Source organism: Seriola lalandi, unplaced genomic scaffold (genome assembly GCF_002814215.2).
Source record: "Seriola lalandi dorsalis isolate HSWRI2012SDOR001 ecotype SW California unplaced genomic scaffold, Sedor1 jcf7180002054694, whole genome shotgun sequence".
Lineage (NCBI taxonomy): Eukaryota > Metazoa > Chordata > Actinopteri > Carangiformes > Carangidae > Seriola > Seriola lalandi.
This window is the reverse complement of record NW_019525247.1, coordinates 868,193-891,270: the sequence shown is the minus strand read 5'-3', so window position 1 is coordinate 891,270 and position 23,078 is coordinate 868,193. Positions and strand designations below refer to the sequence as shown.

The following is a 23,078-nucleotide window of genomic DNA, read 5'->3' as shown; positions in this document are numbered from 1 at the left end:
ACCACCACCCCCGCCACCCATGGACCCCTCCAACTTTGTCACCATGATGGGAATGGGGGTACCAGGCATGCCCCCCTTTGGCATGCCTCCTGCCCCCCCACCTCCTCCACCGCAGAATTAACCCCACCACAAGAGTCTTGGCGCTGCAGCAGATTGTTCACCAGATATCCAATAGACTGATGTTAGAGTGTCTATGTGTGTCACAGAAAATATAACCAGTGCTTTATTTTTTATTAATCCTGAATATTGTGAAACAACAAGGCCGTGTTAGTTCAATTTGTAAAGTTGTGTAACTTAATTAGTTATTTTTCCTGTTTTTAAAGTTTAGATTAATACAAAGCTCCTTGTGTACACACACACACACACACACACAGCGTCGCTCTCTGCCACATGTTCTGCAGTGCTACACAACTTTGTCATGTCATTCGTTCATCAAATAAATTTCTCAAATAGCTGCAAGTTGAATTTGTGCTGAACAGTCTCATCAAACCTGGAAACGTAACTTTCATTGAATTTAATATATTGAACTTTAACTTGCATGACTCATTTTAAACAGCCTTTGTTTAAAGTGACACATTTATACTTTCATCTTCCCTGTGTCGGCTCTGAGTTGAATAAGATTAATATTTTTGTAATGAGATGTGAACCGTACCTTAGTTCTGTAGTTGTCTGATTGTTTTCCAGAAATTCCCAGGCTTTTTTTTTTTTTTCTCTCTTTTGTTACTCGTGTGTGTCTCAGTTGTGACGCTGAGTTTAAAGGGGGGTTTGATGCTGCTGAGCCTCTGACCCCCCCCTGCACTACTTGAATGCTGAGAATCTGATATATCCTTGTTTTCCTGCCTCTCTCTGCTCTGATCAGATGCTGTGTGCAGTGTTTTTGTTGCTTCCGCAGGACGAACACATCAGTTTGTCCTTTGAGTTGTTGGAGAAGGAAAATGTCAGTTTTACTGTTTCCGGACTCGGTCTGTTGTGTTATGGAATAGCTGTTGAAAACTTGCTTGGTTTAGAATTAAACTGATCCATTTCACCTTTTTGTCCTGTAGCGCAGCCTCATTTCTCCTTTCATGGATGTGAGACCCTTTGTGTCACAATGGTTGCCAAGTGTTTTTTTTCCCTCCCCAGGCAACGCACTGCTGGCTGCCTCATTCAAATAAGTTACATAAGGGTTTTGTCCCGAGTCTCCACTGCCTCCGAGCTGTTGAGGAAGTCTGCACTTACACAGACGTGTAGTTGTAAAAAAAAAAAAAAAAACTTTATTAAAAATGATGTGGCATTTCTGCTCATGTCCACCAGACTTCAACTTGTAAGGCAGCTGTATTTCTCCATGGATGTATTTATTATAAGACAGACGTCCATGAAGCCTTATGCTCAAATCATTTCCTCTCCAATCACAACTTATTACCCCATAATGACAAAGTCAAAACAGAATTTTAGAAAGTTTTGCAAATTATTAAATACATTGAGATGAGTATTCACACACTTTACTCAGGTCTTACTTGAAGCACCTTCTGCAGTGATCACAGTGGGTCTGAAAACCTTTGTACATCTGGATTTGGGGATTTTCTGCTGTTCTTTGCAGATACAGATGTCAGGTTTGCTGGGGACTGTCGGTGGACAGACACTTTCAGGTCTCTCCAGCCTCCTGTCTCTGCAGCAGTTCCTTCCTCATGATTTCTGCTCTGATCTTCATTGTCCTCTGTGAAACCTGCTATAGACAGGTGTGTGTCTCCATATCAGTTCTAATCAGCTGAGTTTACCAAAGGTGGACTCCAGTCAAGCTGTAGAAACATCTCAGATGATCCAGAGAAAGTCATAGTAAAGAGTCTGAAAACTGCAACATCTCAACAAGTGAAGGGGTCTGGAGACTTTCTACACATACAGGATGTTATGTTATAATCTCGTTACCTTATATACAACCAGCTGTTATTGCTAAAGTATTTATATCACGTGATGGACAACTGAACAAACTCCATTTGCTCATGAATGAAGACTGGGATGTGGTTGAAAGCTCTACAGAAATGATAATAGATGACCCTGGATTAAGATTTCTTTTCCTTCATTAAACCAAGGTCAAGAACGAGCCTATATGTTTAATTGGATCTTTTTGAATTGTTGTTTTTATGCCTCCCAGAGGCATTATGTTTTTGCATTGTCCGTCCCATTCTTGTGAACATGATATCTCAGTAACACCTTGAGTAAACATCTTCAAACATTTACTTGGACTCAAGGATGAACTGATAAGAGTTTGGTGGGTAAAGGTCAAAGTTCAAGGTCACTTTGACCTCACATTTTTGTACATAATTCACAAATTCATACACTAATTATAACACAAAATGACCGTAAGTGATGACATTTTAAATCCAAAAGTCAACTTCACTGTAACATCATATTAAAAAACTTCTGTCCATTATTCAACACTAACTCAGGAAGGAGGGATGTGATCATATTTCCTGATACTTGACTGGTTGGCGGGGCATACAACCTTAATTCTAGTTTATATTTTAACTCGTTCAAATATCCACATGTAAGTAAAACACATTTTACAGACTCAACTGGTATTGTTCTTCTTCGTTTTGCCTCTGTTGATCCTCTAGTTTCTGTACTTTTTTCTCCATCTACAAGTGAGGCAAATTATACAGATTAAGGCCGGAAGTACAGTGATTTTGACATAAAAATAAAAGCACGATTACCCATTTCCGCCATCTATTTTTCTTGCTAATTGACCAAATAATTTGTAAAAAAGAAATGCTATTTTCAGCTCTTTAGGATTCTTCTTAGCTAAAACTATCTATAGTTTGGATGTGAGTAGACGCTAATCATTAATCTGCTGCTTATGAAGGGAAATTAGCTTCATTGAGGCGTGTGACGCACTTTTTAATTCTCGATGGGTTCGTTAGCTGTGACAAATTTTGATTTTATTTTGAAATTCTTAGCAGGAAGTGGTTATTTCGTTCGGTGTAGTTTGACGCTGGCTACGTGACATAAAAGAGGCTGGTCACATCCCACAGGCTGACTGTGCTCGGTGCAGAGTCGGAAGGAAGGAGGACGGACTGTTTGTTCAAGTTCTCAAGTTTAATTCAAACATCCAGTGGACAGTGTAGACAGGACGTCAGGGAACATGGCCAAGCCGCTCACAGACCAGGACAAGAGGAAGCAAATCTCGGTCCGTGGCCTGGCCGGGGTGGAGAATGTTGCCGACCTGAAAACTAATTTCAACCGACACCTCCACTTCACCCTGGTGAAGGACCGAAATGTGGCCACCAAGCGGGACTACTATTTTGCCCTGGCCAACACAGTCCGAGACCACCTGGTGGGCCGCTGGATCCGGACGCAGCAGCATTACTATGAGAAAGACCCTAAAGTAAGCAGAGGGCTGATGCCGCAGTCCTGCACGCACGCGCGCGCGCGCACACACACACACACACACACACACACACACACACACACACACACACACACACAGCTGAGCAGTGGGCGGGGATGCCGGGCCCTCTGCTGCAACTGATGGCCCCTGCGCGTTCGCGTATATGTGTGTGCGCGTGTGTATGTTTGTGTGCTGCGTTCCTCTTCATATCCATTTATAGGAATGTTAGAGCTGTTTTGTCTCGACGCTCTGAGACAGTGTGTGTGTGTGTGTGTGTGTGTGTGTGTGAGGACTCTCCCTCTCCTCTGTGACAGACATGTCTGTTACATAACCTGCTGCTCAGTCACCTTCATCTGATGATGATGATGAGGAGCTACGTGCGCCACAGAGGACGCTGCAGGGCCGCCGTGCTTCAGATGTGTGCACCAAACACCGTGTTCTCCCCCTCTGTCTGGAATTAGGAGACTCAGCTGGTGGATGAAACGTGTTACGTAATTGCATGTTGTGCCCTCCCTCCATCCCCACCACCACCACACACTGCAGATCACAAAATGGCCACACATTGTTAAAAGGGCAGATCAAGATGTACTGCATAATGTTTCCAGTTACTGTCTCAGTTTAACACATAGATGTCCTGCACTCAGCTTCACTGTTGCTGGACCAGGAGGCTCAGTGGAATATTCAACTTCATCATTTATCATAGCCATAACCCTAAACCCACTACGTGAGGGTGATGCAGTGTTGTAGTACTCATGGAGGACTTGCGGCTCGACTTGGACTTGAGCCCTGCTGACTCACACTTGGACTTGGACTCGAGCACTGACTGCATTCAGGCGAGGGCTGAATAATTATTGAAGTTGCATTATGGCCAAAGGTAATATCCAAAGTGCAGGAGCTGCAGTTATTTGTTGAAGTTAAAATGTGTCACAACATCCCATAAATGAATCATTGTGGTGCTACAGAGACGCCCTGGACTACAAATCATTTTCTCCAGCTGTAAGAAGATGCTGGTTTAGCATCAATAGCCCCTCAACAACTTCCTGTGCCAAATTACCATTGCAGAGATCTTCAGATTAGACTGACCAAGTATGGTGTCAATGGAGGAGGAGTTATTAATGTACGACACCTGTACATGGAAAAAACTGTGACACAATTGCATCGTAAATCCAAGATGGCTGACTTCCTTTTGGGTTTAGGATTTGGCTCGTACAGGTGGGCAGAATGTACTGCAAGGACTATTTTGTTGAAATATTATAGGGGGCGCAATTGAGCCATTTTTCGTAGACCATGCGCAAAACATCTCTTCTCCATGCACCTGAAATCCCTCCAAATTGCAGTTAATATTTGCTAATAAGGATAATTAAAACTGAAAGCTGCCTTATACGGGCCCACGCCCTGTCATACATCTCAGGGCCGCGGTCAGGAGCCCCTTGACAGTCAACATGCATTACGCCCTGGATACGCCCCTTTTTAAAAATGTCATTTTGCAAAGGGATACTTCCTGTTTTCAGTGGGTGGTTCAACGAGTATGACTTCATATTAGTTTGGAGGTGTCTTCAGTGTGGGGTTGTCATCAAACATGTCAAGTTTGGGGTTGACTGGACAATGTATATTACAGTTAAAACAACTTCCTGTTTAATGGTGAAACATCAAAATTCGCCGCCACAGTTCAACGAAGAGTCACTTTTCACTTTCAGGTGGTTTGAGGTGGGTGTGGTCAACCTGTTAGGAGATGTACATCAAAGTGGAAAAACGTGACATTTCCTGTTGCCACAAGGGGGCGCTATGATTAGAACAGAGTTTTGTCATGTACGTGTCTTCAGGCTGGGACTCTGTTTGGATGATGTGTGCTGGAGTTATAAAAACTTCGCCTTTCATGGTGAAACATTGAAATTCGCCGCGCCGCTATGGGCGGGCCTTTCAACGAAAACTCAAAAGCTTCACAATTTAACATCGCAAAGGTCTTAAGGTAAGAACATTAGACCAAATACGATGTCGATCAGAATGTTCTTCTAGAAGTTTGTTAAAGAATGATGTCCTTCAATCGCAAAAACTAAACTCAAAAATAATAGACACAACAATTCCAATAGGGTTTCATGTACAACCTTTGTAAACAGAGCACAGGCCCTCCTTATCTATTTATTCTGACCACCTGATGCCTTTGTCACTTTGGCATGTAGATTTTTCCGAGTACGACTCCCACCATCAGTCAGCAGCAAGGTCACGGACGTTGTATGGCAGAAGGTCAGAGACGCTGCCAAACTGTTTCACACGTCCTCGTAAAGTTTGGAGAATTGTTGCCATGTTTGTCAGGCCCTTCTTCAGTGCACACAGGGTGTATTCACATGTTGCAGAGCTGCGAACGGGGAAATGTGGTTGTGGTTTGATTCACTTCTCTGTGTAGTGTAAGTGATATTGTATTAGCTCTGCTGTTGTCTCTGACAGCTGCTGTTGTTTCCTACCAGAGATAATGTTACAGCACCATGAGAGACGGCAAACAGAGCACGTATGTCTTATTATTAGTGTCCCCCTGCTCTACGTTTTTTATTTTAATCTTTTGTATCCTGTCACATAGTGGATGATGTTTGCTGCTTTTGTAAAAGTTTTTGCAGGAAGATGTTATGATATAAAAAAACTGAAAGAACATATAAATTACTGCAGCTTTATATCAGGTGGAAATTTAAAGGCTTCACAGACTTGTTTCCTCTGTTCTCCTGCAGCGTGTCTACTACCTCTCCCTGGAGTTTTACATGGGCCGGACTCTGCAGAACACCATGGTTAATCTCGCTTTGGAGAATGCCTGTGATGAAGCCACATACCAGGTAAGGCAAAGGATCATGGGGGGAAAAGGACACAGGAATTAAGGACATTCCCAAATGAATCCCACAAAGAACAGAACTGAGGGTATCAAACCTAGAAAAACAAACCAAAATGATAAAAGGTGTCATCCCAGAACATCCCAAAAACATTCACACATTCAGAGATGGAGACGGAGGTAGACTCTGCCTTAATTGGCCGATGCATGAGTATAAGTGATGGTTCCTTTGCTAATTCTGTGATTTCTAAACCACCACAAATAGCTAGTGTTGGATAAAATATAGCTACAGGTTTGTTTATACTCTTCTATAGTCCAGCAGCTGTACTTCCTGTCAGGGGTGGTGGAGAATGACGGGTCAGCTCTGGTGTAGACTAGTTGTTGGATGTTTTAAATTCCCACTTCCTCTCACCTCCACATGATATGATTTTAATTTTGCACATCTCTTAATATGGCAGTCATCAGAGGTGGAGAGGATAGGGGGGGTACTGTAGGGGCCGGCTTGGGACTGAACCACAGTCTTCAGAGTCGGTGCAAAAGGGCATTGAAGGGGTTCTCAGGTGAATCAGTATTACACAAGAGACAGATAACACGTGTGAAGATCCAGGAAAACTGGATCCTCAATCCTGTAATGCAACCAGTGGTAACTTTTCATCAGCCTCCATGGGAAATGGTCGGGAGAAGTAAAGGTAGCAGTATCACTATGGAGTCATCGGAGTGCCATTTTAAAAAAACAAAACAAAAAAAAAACAAAACAGAATCACCTCTTCGTGGTTGTCTGCCTCCTTCACTCAGACTAGTCATAGAAAAATATGAACCATTTGTATTGAAAATCATCATAATTGCTGTGAAGTTTTGAGTAATGGCTAGAGTGTTTTGCAAAGTCACAGTGACCTTGACCTTTTGACTTTTAACCACCAAAATCTAATCAGTTCTCCAAAGTGAACGTTTGTACCAAATGTGAAGGGATTCTCTTGAGGAATTCTCGAGATATTGCGTTCACAAGGCCAAAATCTTGTTTTGTGTTGTGACATCACTGTGACCTTGACCTTTGACCTTTAGCCACCAAAAATTCTAATCAGATTATCCTTGAGTCCTTGCGTAGGTTGTGCCAAATTTGACGAAATTTCATCAAGGTGTTACTGAGATAAAAGAATAAAAACGTTTGTGTTTACCGTATTGTTGAAAAGTTTAAATGTACATATTTTTTTATTTATTCCTGTTTTTATTTCCTCATTTATTTTCTTTCTTTCTTTTTCGTGGCACTCCTGTGACTCCATAAACCACAGTGTAGACAGAGTAGAATAAACGCGGGTACCTCAAAACTTTCTTGTCTTTAAAGCTCCATGACTCGGTTTATAACTCAGACTTCCTGTGATAGATCTCTGGTGTCAAAGCTCAAGTTGGAATAAGTCTGGTGACATCATCAGGGGTTATTTTCTCAGAGTTAAAAGCTCCCTTGGGTCACAGAAGACATTATACAACTGTTTTCACAGGAGCAGTCCCTTTTAATGGCCACGAGTACCAGTGTTTGATACCACAGTCACAACAACACAAACCCAGACATCAGGAGGGGGACGTCAGTGACATCCAGGTTTTAGTTTGAGGCTGCGGCTTTAAGAAAAGACGAGGGTCAGCCTGATTTCCACTTCAGTTAAAATCAAAATGTTGAGCCCTGAAACACCTCACATTACTGTGTTGTTTTAACATGGAGAGGAATGACACATGTATTTATAGCTGGACCCAGAGGTCACTGCAGCTTTCTTTGTAAGCAAATGTTGGTGTGTTCCTCAGCTGGGTCTGGACATGGAGGAGCTGCAGGACATCGAGGAAGATGCCGGTCTAGGCAATGGCGGGCTGGGTCGTCTGGCTGGTGAGCTCCTGCTCTCTTCTGATTGGCTGCTGACACAGTGATGTTTAGTGCTGTGGACAGCCTTGTCTTACCCCACACCCCTCCCTCCTCCTCTTTTATCTCTGTTGTCTCCTCAGCCTGTTTCCTGGACTCCATGGCATCTCTGGGTCTGGCCGCTTATGGATATGGAATCCGCTATGAGTTCGGCATCTTCAATCAGAAAATTGTCAATGGCTGGCAGGTATATTCACAGAGTGGAGTGTCCTGTCCACAATGCATTCCCTCAGGCAATGAAGCAGCCAATAATAGGCCTGAAGAAATTGTTAGTGATGCATCACAGCAGATGGCGACAGCTCCGTGCAGCATGTAAACAAAAAAACCAAATAGAGCGCAGCCAGTCCTTAACATCCATTTTAGGATTAATATATCCCATCATGCATTGTTTCTGACATTTGCATGCATCGGTATGTCAAAACATGCCACGACATTTCGACAATAATAAATGCCATTTGAAGTTTTATTTATAAAAATCTTAAATGAACTATAGAAGGATATGGAAACCTTGGCACGTCTACATGGGAATCAAATCTAAGAATGAAACATTTCCTTAAAAATGTTACAGCAAGTTTATATGTTTAGCATCATTTTGTCTTTTCTATGTTTTCTTATTCTCCCCACAATCCCTGTATTTCACAGTTCAGCTTATCTCACATTTAAATAATACCTGTAAATATGGTAAATGTGAACATCAGGAAGAGCCACAGTGGCATGTCTCAAAGCACATGAGATAAACACAGTGTCGTGACTCCACAGGTGGAAGAAGCCGATGACTGGCTGCGTTACGGTAACCCCTGGGAGAAGGCTCGGCCCGAGTACATGCGCCCGGTCCATTTCTATGGCAGAGTGGAACATACAGCTGATGGAGTGAAGTGGGTCGACACACAGGTTAGCAGGAGAGGACTCACACCACTACAGGACTGTACACACTGTACACGACTACAGAAAGATGGATGAATGTGTTATTATAATATGACTATTAATAATAATTAATGCACAAATTTACCTAGTTTCCTGCATGGAGCTGGACTAATACGAGATTGTTCAGGCTAATATTGATTTTAGCACAGTTTGAACAAGTAGAACGTTAGAACAATTACATCAGTTAGATCAGTTAGAATGCCATAACAATTCAATTGTTTGAACAGTAAAACATTAGAAAAAGTTACAACTGTTAGATCAGTTAAAATAGTTAAAACACTAAGAACAGTTAGAATGTTATAACAGTAGAGCAGTTAATGTTAGAACAGTTAGAATGTTATGAAAGTTCTAATGTTAGATCGGTAGAACAGTTAGTGTTAGAACAGTTGTTATGAAAGTTCTAATGTTAGAATGGTAGAACAATTAGTGTTAGAAAAGTTAGAATGCTAGAACGGTCAGAATGTTAGAACGGTAAAACAATTAGTCTTAGAACAGTTGGAATGTTAGAACAGTCAGTGTTAGAACAGTAGAATAGTTAAAATGTTAGAACAGTTAAAATGTTAGAATGGTATGAACAATTAGTGTTAGAAAAGTCAGAATGTTAGAACGGTAGAACAGTTAGTGTTAGAATGTTAGAACGGTAGAACAGTTAGTGTTAGAATGTTAGAACGGTAGAACAGTTAGTGTTAGAACAGTCAGAATGTTAGAACACTTACAATGTTAGAATGGTAGAACAGTTAGTGTTGGAACAGTTAGAATGTTAGAACGGTAGAACAGTTAGTGTTAGAATAATTACTACGATTACTACAGTTAGAAATTTAAAACAGTTAGAATGTTGGAACAGCTCTGAACATTTTCATTTGTGAGTTCTGTCCATTTTTGAAGTGGACTGTTAGAACAGTTACAACATTAGAACCATTAGCACAGTTCTGATTACTGCTCATTAGTTATTTCTGTCTATTAATTTTTTACCTGTCTTTTGTTACTGGTTTGAAGTGGGCGGGGCTCAGTTGGGAAAAGCTGACCAATCGGAGTTTAGTAGTCAAAATAAAATGATGACAGATGTGGGGTCATTACTTATGCATTAAGCATTCACTCAGATGTCCTGATGAAGCTTCATGAGCTTGTGTTAACTCTTAGTATATAATAGAAAAAAATGTTAATTTCTAAAAATTAGGATTGGTTGTTGTAGTCATGAATATTTAAAGTTCTCTCTCTCTCTCTCTCTCTCTCTCTCTCTCTCTCTCTGTCTATATATTGCATTGTATATTTAGTTGCCATTTCTGTATTGACATTTCTTGTTATTATAGTGATATGTCTAATATCCACCAATCAGCCACACTGATGCATTGGTCCGTCTATACATGAAATGTCCTGACAGATATTGAGATCAGCTAACCACAGCATTGATTCCAGATAATCAATATCCGTATTGATGTTAAAATGTTTGCACAGAGAAATAATGTATTAACGAGCAGCGTATTTAATATATAGGATTTTGTTTTGATCAGGTGGTCCTGGCTCTTCCCTATGACACCCCAGTGCCCGGCTACAGAAACAACATTGTCAACACCATGAGACTGTGGTCTGCCAAGGCTCCATGTGACTTCAACCTCAAAGACTGTGAGTGTTCATCAGCCACTGAATACAAATCTAAAGAAGCTTAAACAATAAGAGAAAAAATGAAGAATCTGAATTTGTCCTACAGTTAATGTCGGCGGCTACATCCAAGCTGTGCTGGATCGAAACCTGGCAGAGAACATCTCCAGAGTTCTCTACCCCAATGACAATGTAAGTGGATCTATTTACACCAACTCTTCTTCTGTCTACATTTTACTGTGTAGCGTCCGTCCAGTTTATTGCCACTTATTACGTCCACCAACATAAGATGAGAGAAAAACTTTATCGTCCATTAGAGTTACATAAAATGGAAATTTGTCTTTGATAAACCTGGCAACACAGTGAAAACGTAAAGGAGGTTATGTTTAAATGATTGTATTATGATAATAAGACGATTAATGATGATGATGTTTGAACAATTAGAACGTTAGAACAGTTGGAACACTTAGAACGTTAGAATATTAGAACAGTTTGAATGTTAGAACAGTTGGAACGTTAGAATGTTAGAACATTAAAACGTTTTTCACTTGTTTTGGTGGAGGGATGAGGGAGGGGCCTGGGAAGAACCCATTAAATTTTGGGGTAGATCCAGATGCCTCCATGCGAGCGTCAGTCAGAGCCAGGGGAATATTGTTTTTGGGTTGTCGGTCCATCCGTCCCATTCTTGTGGACACGATATCTCAGTAACGCCTTGACAGAACTTCTATTGGACACAAACATTCAAGGGCATTCATACAAGAACTCAAGGATGAACTGATTACATTTTGATGGTCAAAGGTCAAAGGTCAGTGTGACCTCACAAAATACTTTTTAGCCATTACTCCAGACTTCATTCAGCAATTATGACCAAATTTCACACAAATGGTTCATATTTGATATGACTCTGGTCACATCCCTGTTCATCCAGACACTACTGTGAGTGGAGGAGGCAGACAACCACGAGGAGGTGATTCTAGTTTATCTTAAATGTGGTTCATGTTGTTTGACATGCATTGGCAGAGATCTGCGGTCTCAGAGTGCCCCTGTAGTTTTGGCCAACACTTTCTGGACTCGCCAAGCTAAACGCACGATGAGACAGGAAACACAAGCAGTCAGATAATCAGCTGTTTGTGCAGATGATCTAAACAACTTCAAAAGTATGGTTGGTCAAAGTTGAAGCACAAAGTCTGTAAGATAGAACGCTCTGTTTGGGTAATAATGTTGTACTTAAATTAAATAAATTTGGCTAATCTGGAGTGACTAACCAGAAATGATCATTTAGTCATGTATGCATATAGATACTGAGAAGCTCAATCTTCTGATACTTTCTGAACACTCTCAGGCGAAGAAGAAACTCTGGTCAAAACATCGGTCAAAACTGTCGATGAGATCATGGCCATGTCTATATTGTTAAATGAACCCAGTGATTCTAAGAGAGTGATGGGTCAGAGTGTCATACAAGCGTTCAGAAGTAGCCAGCAAGTGGTTAGAACATTTCTTCATCTCACAGTCAAACATTTCATTCAGAAATTTAGAGGATTAACTACAAAAAATACTCAACCAATATTTATTCATGTGTTTTTGATGCACAGCACAAAGTACTAAGTAGTATTAGTATTACGTTTCTCCTAGCTTTCTGTGTTTTCACCAGACACCAGTCTGTAGAGATCTGTAACCTGATGCTGGCCAGTGTTTTAAAGCTACACCATTCAATAGGTTTTAATCAGATTATTACTTGTGTAAGTGTGAAAAGCAGTCAGTTGTGGTGATGAACCCACAGTTCAGAGCTCTTTAGCCTCTTTTAGCGCATTGTTTTTGTTTTATGATGCACAAATTATTCACTCATCAGCTAAAAACAACAGCAGGCAGCTCTGATAAACCCACTGTTCACATGTTACATGTTCAGCACCAAACAGCAGATAACAACTAGAAAACAAACATAAAGCCAGATATTTACTCTGGATCTGGTAGAGACCAAAAGTTGGAATTATCAGGTGGACACAAGCATGAATGTTAATGTTGCTCTGTGTCTGCTGGATGTGTAAAAAAATCAATCAATCAATCAATCAGTTGTACAGCACTTTTCATACAAACAATGTAACACAAAGTGCTTTACAGAATAAAAGCAATAAATGAAACAACCCCTTCCACTCTCTCTCTCACACACACATTTATACACACAACAATAAATGACCAAGTAATGAATAAAAACAATAAAAATAAGACAAAAATAAGAGGAACAGAGGAAACGCTGTCATGAATCTTATAAATTTGCACTGAAGACTGGAAAGCAGAGATAACGTGATAAAGATAAGATAATGAAATGGTAAAAGGAGGAGATGTTTGGAAGTGAGTAAAACCAGAAATTAAACTACTTTTTACAAGCCTCACCAGAGACTCTTGAGAAAGAAGCCAGTTAGTCATTTCCTATAACTGTGTCACATGGTTTCTCCTCCTCCCTTTAGGAAACCAGCAGCAGGTTGTGTGTGTGAACCTGATCACAGATCGTTCTTTCTCCCCATAGTCACAGAGATAAATATTGGATCAATTTCTCACAAGCCACAGATCTTCAGAAGATTCTGACATCAAAATGTCATTTCTCAGACAGATCAGGAGGAAATGAACTTAATTGGAGACCTGTCTCTGCCTCAGCTACTAAGTCTCATCAGCTCTCGCAGCAGATTTCTTCTTTCTGTTGGTTCTGGTTCTGGTGTCACGTCTGCAGTAGAGCTGCAGAAGTCGCCTTCCAACCAGATAAACAGAAGTTCAGAGGGACCTATATGAAAAACCATGAATTAAAACTTGTGTTTCTTTGCTTAATAATACTATTATTGTTATTATTGAAGTGTTTTTGGAGGGAAAACAGAGTATTGGACTGATATGATCTTGTTCTGGGTTGGTCGGATATAAAATAGCAGATTAAAACGAGCAGCAAAAAGGTGAAAAAGTATATATAGAGTTGTATTGTGTTGTTGTTTTGACATGAACAAGCAATCATGACCACGCCCACTTAGGAAACAGGAAGTTTATAACATTTCTTACCATTGTCGGCGCAGCCAAGAATCTTTGCTTTAGAGAATCTTTGGCTTCACCAGTTTTCTAGGTTGGAAATGTGTCGGATGTTGAGTATTTAGCTCGTTGTGGAGCATCGCTGCCCCAAGTGGTTAAAAAACTGCAGCTTTATCTCAAACAGAAACGCAGCTGTTACCTCCAGATTAAAATGTATGTAAATTAGCACAGGTGCTGTGAAACTGTCCTGCTGGTTGTAACAGCTGTCTGTGTGTTCTCTGTCCAGTTCTTTGAAGGGAAGGAGCTGCGTCTCAAACAGGAGTACTTTGTCGTAGCTGCAACTCTTCAAGACATCGTCCGACGATTCAAGGCCTCCAAGTTTGGCTCCACAGAGTTTGTGCGGTTGGACCTTTCTACACTGCCAGACAAGGTCAGAGATCCATCATCCAATCATATCATATTAAATGATCATATGTTACAAATTACACTATATAAGTATGTCAGCCAATCCAGACCTTTTTTAGATTTAGATGACAACAGTTTTTTTAATTTTTATTTTTTTTACCAAATGTCTGCCATGTTTGTTAATGTGTAAATCTGCCATCTGATCTGCAGGTGGCCATCCAGCTGAACGACACTCACCCTGCTATGGCCATCCCTGAGCTGATGAGGATCCTGGTGGACATGGAGAAACTCACTTGGGAGAAGGTATGTGGATTGCCAGCAGTGCAGTCATACACACAGCTCCACTTCTCTGCATCAACACTTGGGACTTTAAGCAGCTACGGCTGAGTCGCCTGTATACATTCCAATGCGTTGCCATAGTAATGGAAATCAAACATCGCTAAGCAACATTTAACTCTGACAACGGTTACTTCGCTACTTCAGGAAACTGAGGTGTCTCTTAAAATGACAGACAGCTCTTGATATTTACTTTAGAGACAATTTAATATTAGATGAGAAGTTTGTATAAATCTGTCTGTTACTTCAGCACCAAGGACAGCGTCATGGTTTCATCAATACACAGCACGGTGAGGTGTTTAAGGTTTCCCCATCACCTACTGGAACATGAGCCTGTGGTCACCTCTCAGCATCTGGAGCGCTGCTGGCGATGGCTGACATGTCTATGATTAAACTGGAAAAATCAGTCAAATTAGCAGCTGTCATTAACAGATATACTCATAATCACTAAAACTACTGATGGTATAATTGAATATGAACGAAATGACAGTTTCAAACATGACTCTTTAACGTATCACAAGGCAAACTAGTCTTTCTCCAGCAGTAGACAGTTGGGCTGCAACTTCAGTCGGTGTCGACAGAATCTACGTCATCACATCATGCTGTAGCCGTCCCTTCAACTGTCGCTGCTTAAAGTTCCTAGTGACACAGCAGCATGTCAGCTAGAGCAGAATTTCACATCAGTCAGAATTTAAGTCACACCCTGTGACAGGAAGTGAGCGATGAACTTTGTCATACAGGATCATCTTTTTCACAAACTGTAGAAAACAAAAACTATGATCCACACTTTATTAGAAGACAAGATGTTAAGTCAGACTACATTTTCATCTTCTGTCATTTCTTACACAGAATACATTTCATTCAATGTATTCAGTATTTGTATTTCATTTATTTAATGTTAGAAAAAAATACAAAATATCCATATTTTAATTTCATTTCCAGCTGCTGCTTGTTGTGGTGAGTGTGAGATGCATGAGTGTATCAGGTTGGGTTTGCACTCTCAGACTCTGGTGTGTATGTATGATGATGTCAGATCTCTCTAACCCACCTGCCTGTGACTCCGCCCCCCCCTCTGTCTGCAGGCCTGGGACATCGTGGTCCGTACCTGTGCCTACACCAACCACACCGTCCTGCCTGAGGCTCTGGAGCGCTGGCCCGTTGACCTCTTCCAGAACCTCCTGCCTCGTCACCTGGAGATCATCTACGAGATCAACAGAAGGCACCTGGAGGTACGAGGGGAGAGACTCACGTTTCTGTACTTATGTTTATGAAGGCTTTAAGTCTTTTCTGTCAGGATTGATAAGATTTCGAGAAGCATGCATGTTCGAGGTCCTGCAGTGGAGACAATGCACCAGATCCACAAACAACGGTTTATTCATAGATTTATTTTCAAAGTGGGTTTTCCATCCCCTGACCATATCACCCATACTGTGGTAATATAGGGGGAGATACATATGTGATGCCTTTACTGTCTTGCTCAGGTTTTTATTCCACTGTGCCGATGACAGTCAGAGCTGGAGACATATTGTTTTCAGGTTGTCCCTCCGTTCCATTCTTGTGGACACGATATCTCAGTAATGCCTTGAAGGAACTTCTTAAAATCTGGCAAAAACATTCACTTGGACTCAAGGAAAAACTGATTAGATTTTGGTGGCTAAAGGTCAAGGTCACGCTGACCTCACAAAATGTGGTTTTTGCCTTGTGAACGTAATATCTCCGCAAGACCTTGAGGGAATCTCTTCAAGTTTGGCACAAACATTCACCTGGACTCAAGGACCAACTGATTAGATTTTAGTGGCTAAAGGTCAAAGTCAGTGGTGAGCTGGGTTAGCATTAGGTGTCTCCACTACAAACACAAGGTGGTAATCATTGTAAGAATCAAACAGGAAGTACTATAAATCCAAATTTAGTTTCTTCTGTTGTCTTCTCTCCCACCACAGCCATCAGTCGCTGACATCCTTAAATCTCTGATGTATTGAAAGATGAACTTTAAGTCTGGGCGTGTGCTTCTTCAAGGGGGAAATAACTCTGATAAGACCTGAATGATATTCTAATCTTCATTTTTGAGGTGTTGGTGGGTTTGTTCTCAGTTACATCTGTGATGTACTCAGACGTCTCTCTTCTTCACTTGTGCAGCGCATCGCTAAGCTTTACCCAGGCGACTTCGATCGCATGCGCAGAATGTCGCTGATCGAGGAAGGGGACGTCAAGAAAATCAACATGGCTCACCTGTGCATCGTGGGATCTCACGCTGTCAACGGAGTGGCTCGTATCCACTCGGAAATCATCAAAGACACAGTGTAGGAAAACCTGACCTACTCTGCAGCCTCAGATTTGATGTGTTCAGGTTTTTCTGTGCTGACACTTGAATAAGTCTTGTGGTTCCTCTCCTTCACCAGGTTCAAGGATTTCTACGAAGTCGACCCTAAGAAGTTTCAGAACAAGACCAACGGTATCACACCCCGGCGCTGGCTGGTCATGTGCAACCCTGGTCTGGCTGAGGTCATCGCTGAGGTGCGTTTGTTCTTGTTCATACAGAGCTCTTAAGAGGGATAATTGTGATCATCCAGAGTCCTGGAAACTAAAACTGTGCTGACTGAACCATCAGTATAAAAGATTCCTTATAAAAGAAGCCTGAGAGAGGAGATGTTAAACTACACTGAGATGGTTTTTGGTTCTTAAAACCACAAATGTATCTTCTGATGGATCAACACTTCAAATAAAACACAGGAGAAGAGGAAAATATGGAGCTTTAAAAAATTGGAGGTGGGGGATGCAGCTTCACTGACTGTTCCTCTTGCAGAGGATTGGTGAGGACTACATCCGCGACCTGGACCAGCTGAAGAATCTTCTGGACTTTGTCGACGATGACGCCTTCATTCGAGACGTCGCCAAAGTCAAACAGGTGAGAGCTTAAAGGAAGACAACGGTTTATTATGTCTTTGTCCGTTTGTTTCTAATCGCGTTGCTCTGCTTGAACTGAACTTTCAGGAGAACAAGATGAAGTTTGCCGCCTATCTGGAAGAGCAGTACAAGGTGAAGATCAACCCCAACTCCATGTTTGACGTCCACGTGAAGAGGATCCACGAGTACAAGAGACAGCTGCTCAACTGCCTCCACATCATCACCCTGTACAACCGTGAGTTTCTTCTTTTACTCAGCTGCTGGGAAAACATGCAGTGGATATTTAGAGATGAGGTAAACTCTTTCTTTTTTTTAAAGGCATCAAGAAGGAACCCAACAAGTCGTGGACCCCCAGAACAGTCATGATTGGAGGAAAGGTGAGAAGTGTGTAGTTTGGAATTATGCCAGAGTCTTTGCAAACCAGGAAATGGTTTTAGCAATATTGCTGGTGAAGGGTCTGAGTGAAGCTTCACAGGGTCTTAATGCTGTCACTGTGAGGTTGCCACCTTCAGTACCATCCCCTCTGTACAGAGATGAAAACCGAAATCTGTACTGATCAGCCCTCGTCACCTGCACTGTAGCCAGAGACACGCACAGGAAGACATGAAGTGTTTTTCAGGGGGGGCTACATTTTGTCCATACACTGTGAATAAAGATGGACGTAGCCTCTGTGACGTCACCCACAAGTTTCTGAAGAGCGGTTTTGAAGCTCAGAGTGAAATGTGAAAAGCTTTTCCCTTTTTTAAAAAAAAAAAAAAAAAAAAAAAAAAAATCCCATTTTGTAAAGATCACCACCATCACAGCTCAATGAAATGATGATGAAATAATGATTTTTCTACAAACCATTTGATTCCACACGGATTGAACAGTTTTTTCTTCCCACATTCAGAAAACCTTCTTTATAACCAGGCTGTACTTGGTGACATGATGGTCCTCTGTGTTTCCAGGCGGCTCCAGGTTACCACACTGCCAAGATGATCATCAAGCTGATCACATCGATCGGAGACATCATCAATAATGACCCAGTGGTGGGAGACCGCCTGAAGGTCATCTTCCTGGAGAACTATCGCGTCACTCTGGCTGAGAAGGGTAATGGATGCTGTTAATCTTATTATGGTTTTTAAACTCTTATCTCTGTCTAACATGAGGCTGGAAAGTCCTGAACCGTCCTGAACTTTGATTTTCACACTGAATGATTCGGCTCAGTGTCTGGAAGCTGGAAGCTGGGTCAGATTGGCGATGCACCGACGTGATATACTGAGTATCTGTCCAACTGTCCCCTCTGTGCAGCCATCCCTGCAGCGGACCTGTCGGAGCAAATCTCCACAGCAGGCACCGAGGCCTCCGGCACCGGGAACATGAAGTTCATGCTGAACGGCGCCCTCACCATCGGCACCATGGACGGAGCCAACGTGGAGATGGCAGAGGAGGCCGGAGAGGAGAACCTCTTCATCTTTGGCATGAGGGTTCCTGATGTTGAGGCTCTGGACAAGAAAGGGTGAGTCTCATCATGGTGTAATAGGACTGATATTACACACCCGAGACTGTGTTTGTAAATGAGTGTAACATCAGCATAGTACTAAAAAGTAATTAAGACAGTGAATTGACTATGTGGTGTCAGTTATTTGTAATATCTGTCTTAAATATGCTAATATTAGCTAACATTAGCTACTGGTCATATTATAAACAAGTAAGGCTCTAACAAAACCTCTGAGTTTATTGTATTGGAGAAAGATGAGCTATATTGTTTATGAATTTAACTTTTCATTTGTAAGAGGAAAGACGTGTTGAGGGGTGGCCATTTTTTCAAATCCCCTAACCGGGACTGGTAAGTGAACCGCACGTTCATGTATGTGCACATGCATTTGCTCATGCACGGACCATAAGCTGTTTCCTCAGGACACCTTAACCCAGTATTTTCTAAATGTCTTTGTCCCCAGCTATGACGCTGTGTCGTACTACAACCGCATCCCAGAGCTGAAGCAGGCCATGGACCAGATATCAGGAGGCTTCTTCAGCCCCGACCAGCCCGGCCTTTTCAAAGACCTCGTCAATATGCTGATGCACCATGACAGGTAGGAGACACACTAACACTGAGGCTGGGGAATCAGCACTTTGTAGAGGCCGACACACAGCCCACACCTGTCTCCTGCAGTGTTATTAGTGTTTCGCTGTTATCCACTGTCAAACGAATGTGAATGAACCCACTCCAAATTACACTTTGCTTTCTTTGATTATGTGACGGATATGATCCGATATGATTTATTTATGGGTTGCAGATGTAATCTTCAAGGGAAAACATGTTAAAGTGAAGACAAGGAAAAACAAGACATGTAACATAAAACTAAACAATAAAAACCTAACATCCCAAAATATGTCACCACAAGTTGAATAAAAAATAACAGCCACATCACAAACACTAAGTGCCACAAAGACAGTTAGGATGGCTGAAGTAGAATTGTGAGTTAATAATTCTTTTATTAATCTGTGACACTTCTCAAAGACCCTGTGTAGCACGAGGCTGGTGTAAGACAAGGAGCTTTTGGCAACATAATTTACTCAACACCTCACATGAATGCACACAGTAGCTATGCTGACACTGTACCATTGGTATTATTATTATTATTATTATTATTATTATTATTATTATTATTATTATTATTATATTATTTTATTGGTATTATAGTGAACACAGGTATTTAGGAGGATGCTCAATAATAATGTACAGGGATGTTATGATACACTGGTATTGACGATAACCGTGATATTTAAAAAATGAAAGATTGATATCATATTAATTATACACATGATAATATGACGTTGCCTTTTCACTGTCCATTAAGTGTAATTGTACTGTTTGTACTTGAACCCCACTGTATGTAAGAAATTAAACTAGCCCTAAAATAGACCCCTGTGGTACTCCACATGTAACATACTAGATTCTGATTCAGCCCCATCAACATCACAGACTTTACTTCTTCCTATAATGCAGGAAGTAAACTAGTTTATGATCAAACCCCACACATTGTAACTTTGACACTGTGAAGAATTGTACAATGTAGTCAAAGGCCTTCAGCAGATCCAGCTACATCACACCCGCATCATTTCCTCCATCAACGTTTAGTCATAAAATCAAACAGCTGGATAAGACGTGTGAGTAGAGGAAGACTGTTCTAAAGTTGTAGAACCTCCTCATTTTCAACATCTAGTCTACAGTTTTTCTCATGGTGAATTTAGACATGTTGACCATGTGACTAACTTCACTAGAAACTAAATCTGCCTTGGATAAGATCCAAACTAGATGTACCTGCACACCAATCCCATTTTAATGGAATCATAATGTCATCATAATCAAATTGTAAATTAAATCTCTTAAACTTTCTGAAATAAAAATCTTGTTAAGGTCTAAGAAGTCGCGTGATTAGAGTGCATCATCTCATCCATCTTGACTGTCTGTGCTGCAGGTTCAAGGTGTTTGCAGACTACGAAGACTACATCAAATGCCAAGAGAAGGTCAACGTGCTCTACAAGGTCAGTATACGTTCATTAATCTGTCAAAACAGCGCCATCGATCACTGAGATCAACTGTTAAACCTCAGTTTTTATTGTCATCACTTCCTGTATGTATGTGTGAAATTCTGTCAGTTCTCTGTTGCACCCTTTACAGACACGTTATGTATTAGATGAATACATCTATGTTGAGATGTGCTCTATACTCTGTACTATACTTCACTGCCATACTGTTTTTTACTTTACTGTATTATGCTGTGCACTGTACTATTGTAGTATTGTACTATTTTGCCATACAAAGCATACTAGGTCTGTTTCACAGGTTTTATCATATGAAAGTAGGTCATAAATTATACCATGCTGAGTTATACTGTACTAATATCATATAATTTCGATTCTAGACAGTGCTACATTATACTACATGGTACTGTAGTGTTATAATATACTGTACTATATGGTACTGTATTATACTGTGCTATATATATATTGCAACAGCCCAGTTTTCTGTCAAGAATCAGTGAAGTCACATCTCGTCTTCCACTGCCCCTCCTCCGTTATAACAGAACCCCAAAGAGTGGACCAAGATGGTGATCCATAACATCGCCGGTTGTGGTAAATTCTCCAGCGATCGCACCATCTCCCAGTATGCCAGGGAGATCTGGGGCATGGAGCCCAGCCTGGAAAAGATCGCTGCTCCCGATGATCCTCGCTAAAGCACCACATCTCCTCCACCTCTCTGTAGCCCGCCACGTGGTCCAGCCGCCGGAGATCAACCCTGTAGCTTCTTCACTGTGGCATTATTTCTCCACTGATCCCCATACTGCCTCTACGACTTGCACTTCCTCTGGCACTAATATGTATCCAAATGGGCTTATTCAGAATCTGTATTAGTTTTCCCTGTGTGCACCAGCAATACATATTCTCACTGTTGAGTGAAAACCTTGCATCTCCACCTCAGAGTTTTGTCAAAGTGCCCAGTACGCCCCTTATTTTCCAAAATGTCCTCACCACTGATGTTTGAGAATTCAAGGTCAAACGAGTGTTATACCAGGGTGTGATCTTCCAGCAGACCTGGACTTCCATATTCTGGTTTTCACACAACAGTGATGTCCTGACTACATTGCCCTTCTACTTCCGAGCCTTGACGGCGACTAAAACCCAGCAAAAATGCCAACAGACCTCAGAACTGTGTTGGTTCCAGACCAGCCCGCGTCTTCCACGACTGAGAGCCTCGACGCAGCACTGTGACTGGACGGTGTTGGATGGAAGCCATGTCTCCATATTCACAGCTGATCAACCTCCATATCAATATCTCACTGCCCTGTCAGTGTTTGTGTTCTCTGGTGTTTGCTGAATGTATTTGTGTTGTCGGTGATGGTCAGAGGAGCCCTGCATCGACCCGTCAGTTTACCTGTGACCTCCTCAGCATGTTTGTGCGTCTCTCTGTCCCTAAAGTGTCCTGTGTTAGAAAATAACCAAGCCTCTTCTGCCTAAAACCTAAGTGACTGAACTTCTCTCGAAGGTGTGTGTTCTCTGTAGTGTAGCTGTGTGTGTTTAACATAGGACGTGTCTATGACGCTGTGGATCTCAGTCTGATTGATGTACTGTAACAGCATCCTGTCTGACTGCAGGAGGAGCTGTCACTGGAGCTAATGTTTCCACTGTCAGTCAGAGCTTTTCTTCTTCTTTAGTCAATAAATGACTAAAAACATTTTCATGTCTCTGTTCACTCCTGCACCTCCGTAGCACAAATGAAATAAGAGCTGGGGACAGCTGCATAAAACACCAGAAGTTAAAATATTCCTTAAAGTCTGAGTTAAGATTTCTTCAAACTAAAAAAAGTTGCACGTTCATGCAAATGTTCATTTAAGAATTTAAGGTTTTCTCCTTATCTTAGTCTCAAACTTTAGGAATCACTTAGTCAGTTAAACTGTCGCTCAAAAGACCTTAGAGACCAGAGTTCACCATGGTGACGTTCCCGTCAAGACAACAGCAAATTACAGACGTAGCTGCACACCTCTTTAATGTTACCCACTTCCCAAAAGTGATAATGGTTATCAGAAGTGCTATTGGCAGCAAACCAATTGTCTCCATGGAAACAGTAGGATTTTACTGCTGTAAATCTGTTTTAGTGCTGTAAATTACTTAAAAGGTTTCCTTAGTTAAGGAAATAAGTTAAGAGATTCTGTGCAACACCCTTAGGGAGAAATTAAACCTTAAGTGTCATTACTTAAGTAGAAAAGGTGTTTTGTGCAATTGGATAGATAGATAGATAGATAGATGACTTTATTAATCCCCGGAGGGAA

The 23,078-nt window shown here is 41.4% G+C and overlaps 2 protein-coding genes across 5 annotated transcripts in view; both read left to right on the top strand.

Annotated features, from left to right (window-relative positions):
- sf1 (splicing factor 1) overlaps positions 1-1,027 on the top strand; it is an 11,052-nt gene extending 10,025 nt beyond the window's left edge. For all 4 annotated transcript variants that reach the window (XM_023423813.2, XM_023423812.2, XM_023423811.2 and 1 more), the window contains exon 12: positions 1-1,027. This exon is cut by the window's left edge and continues 199 nt beyond it. In XM_023423813.2, the coding sequence (XP_023279581.1) occupies positions 1-121 (121 nt within the window). In that variant the 3' untranslated portion in view covers positions 122-1,027.
- A 1,976-nt stretch (positions 1,028-3,003) lies between these two features.
- pygmb (phosphorylase, glycogen, muscle b) lies at positions 3,004-22,483 on the top strand. The gene is made up of 20 exons (XM_023423853.2): positions 3,004-3,361; positions 6,085-6,186; positions 7,974-8,052; positions 8,169-8,272; positions 8,845-8,976; positions 10,521-10,632; positions 10,718-10,800; positions 13,904-14,047; positions 14,233-14,325; positions 15,441-15,587; positions 16,495-16,658; positions 16,758-16,872; positions 17,162-17,263; positions 17,350-17,497; positions 17,581-17,639; positions 18,210-18,351; positions 18,553-18,760; positions 19,203-19,337; positions 20,727-20,793; positions 21,336-22,483. Exons 1-20 carry the CDS (start codon positions 3,119-3,121, stop codon positions 21,483-21,485), a joined length of 2,529 nt encoding a protein of 842 aa, XP_023279621.1. The 5' UTR covers positions 3,004-3,118; the 3' UTR covers positions 21,486-22,483.
- Positions 22,484-23,078: the final 595 nt, after the last annotated feature.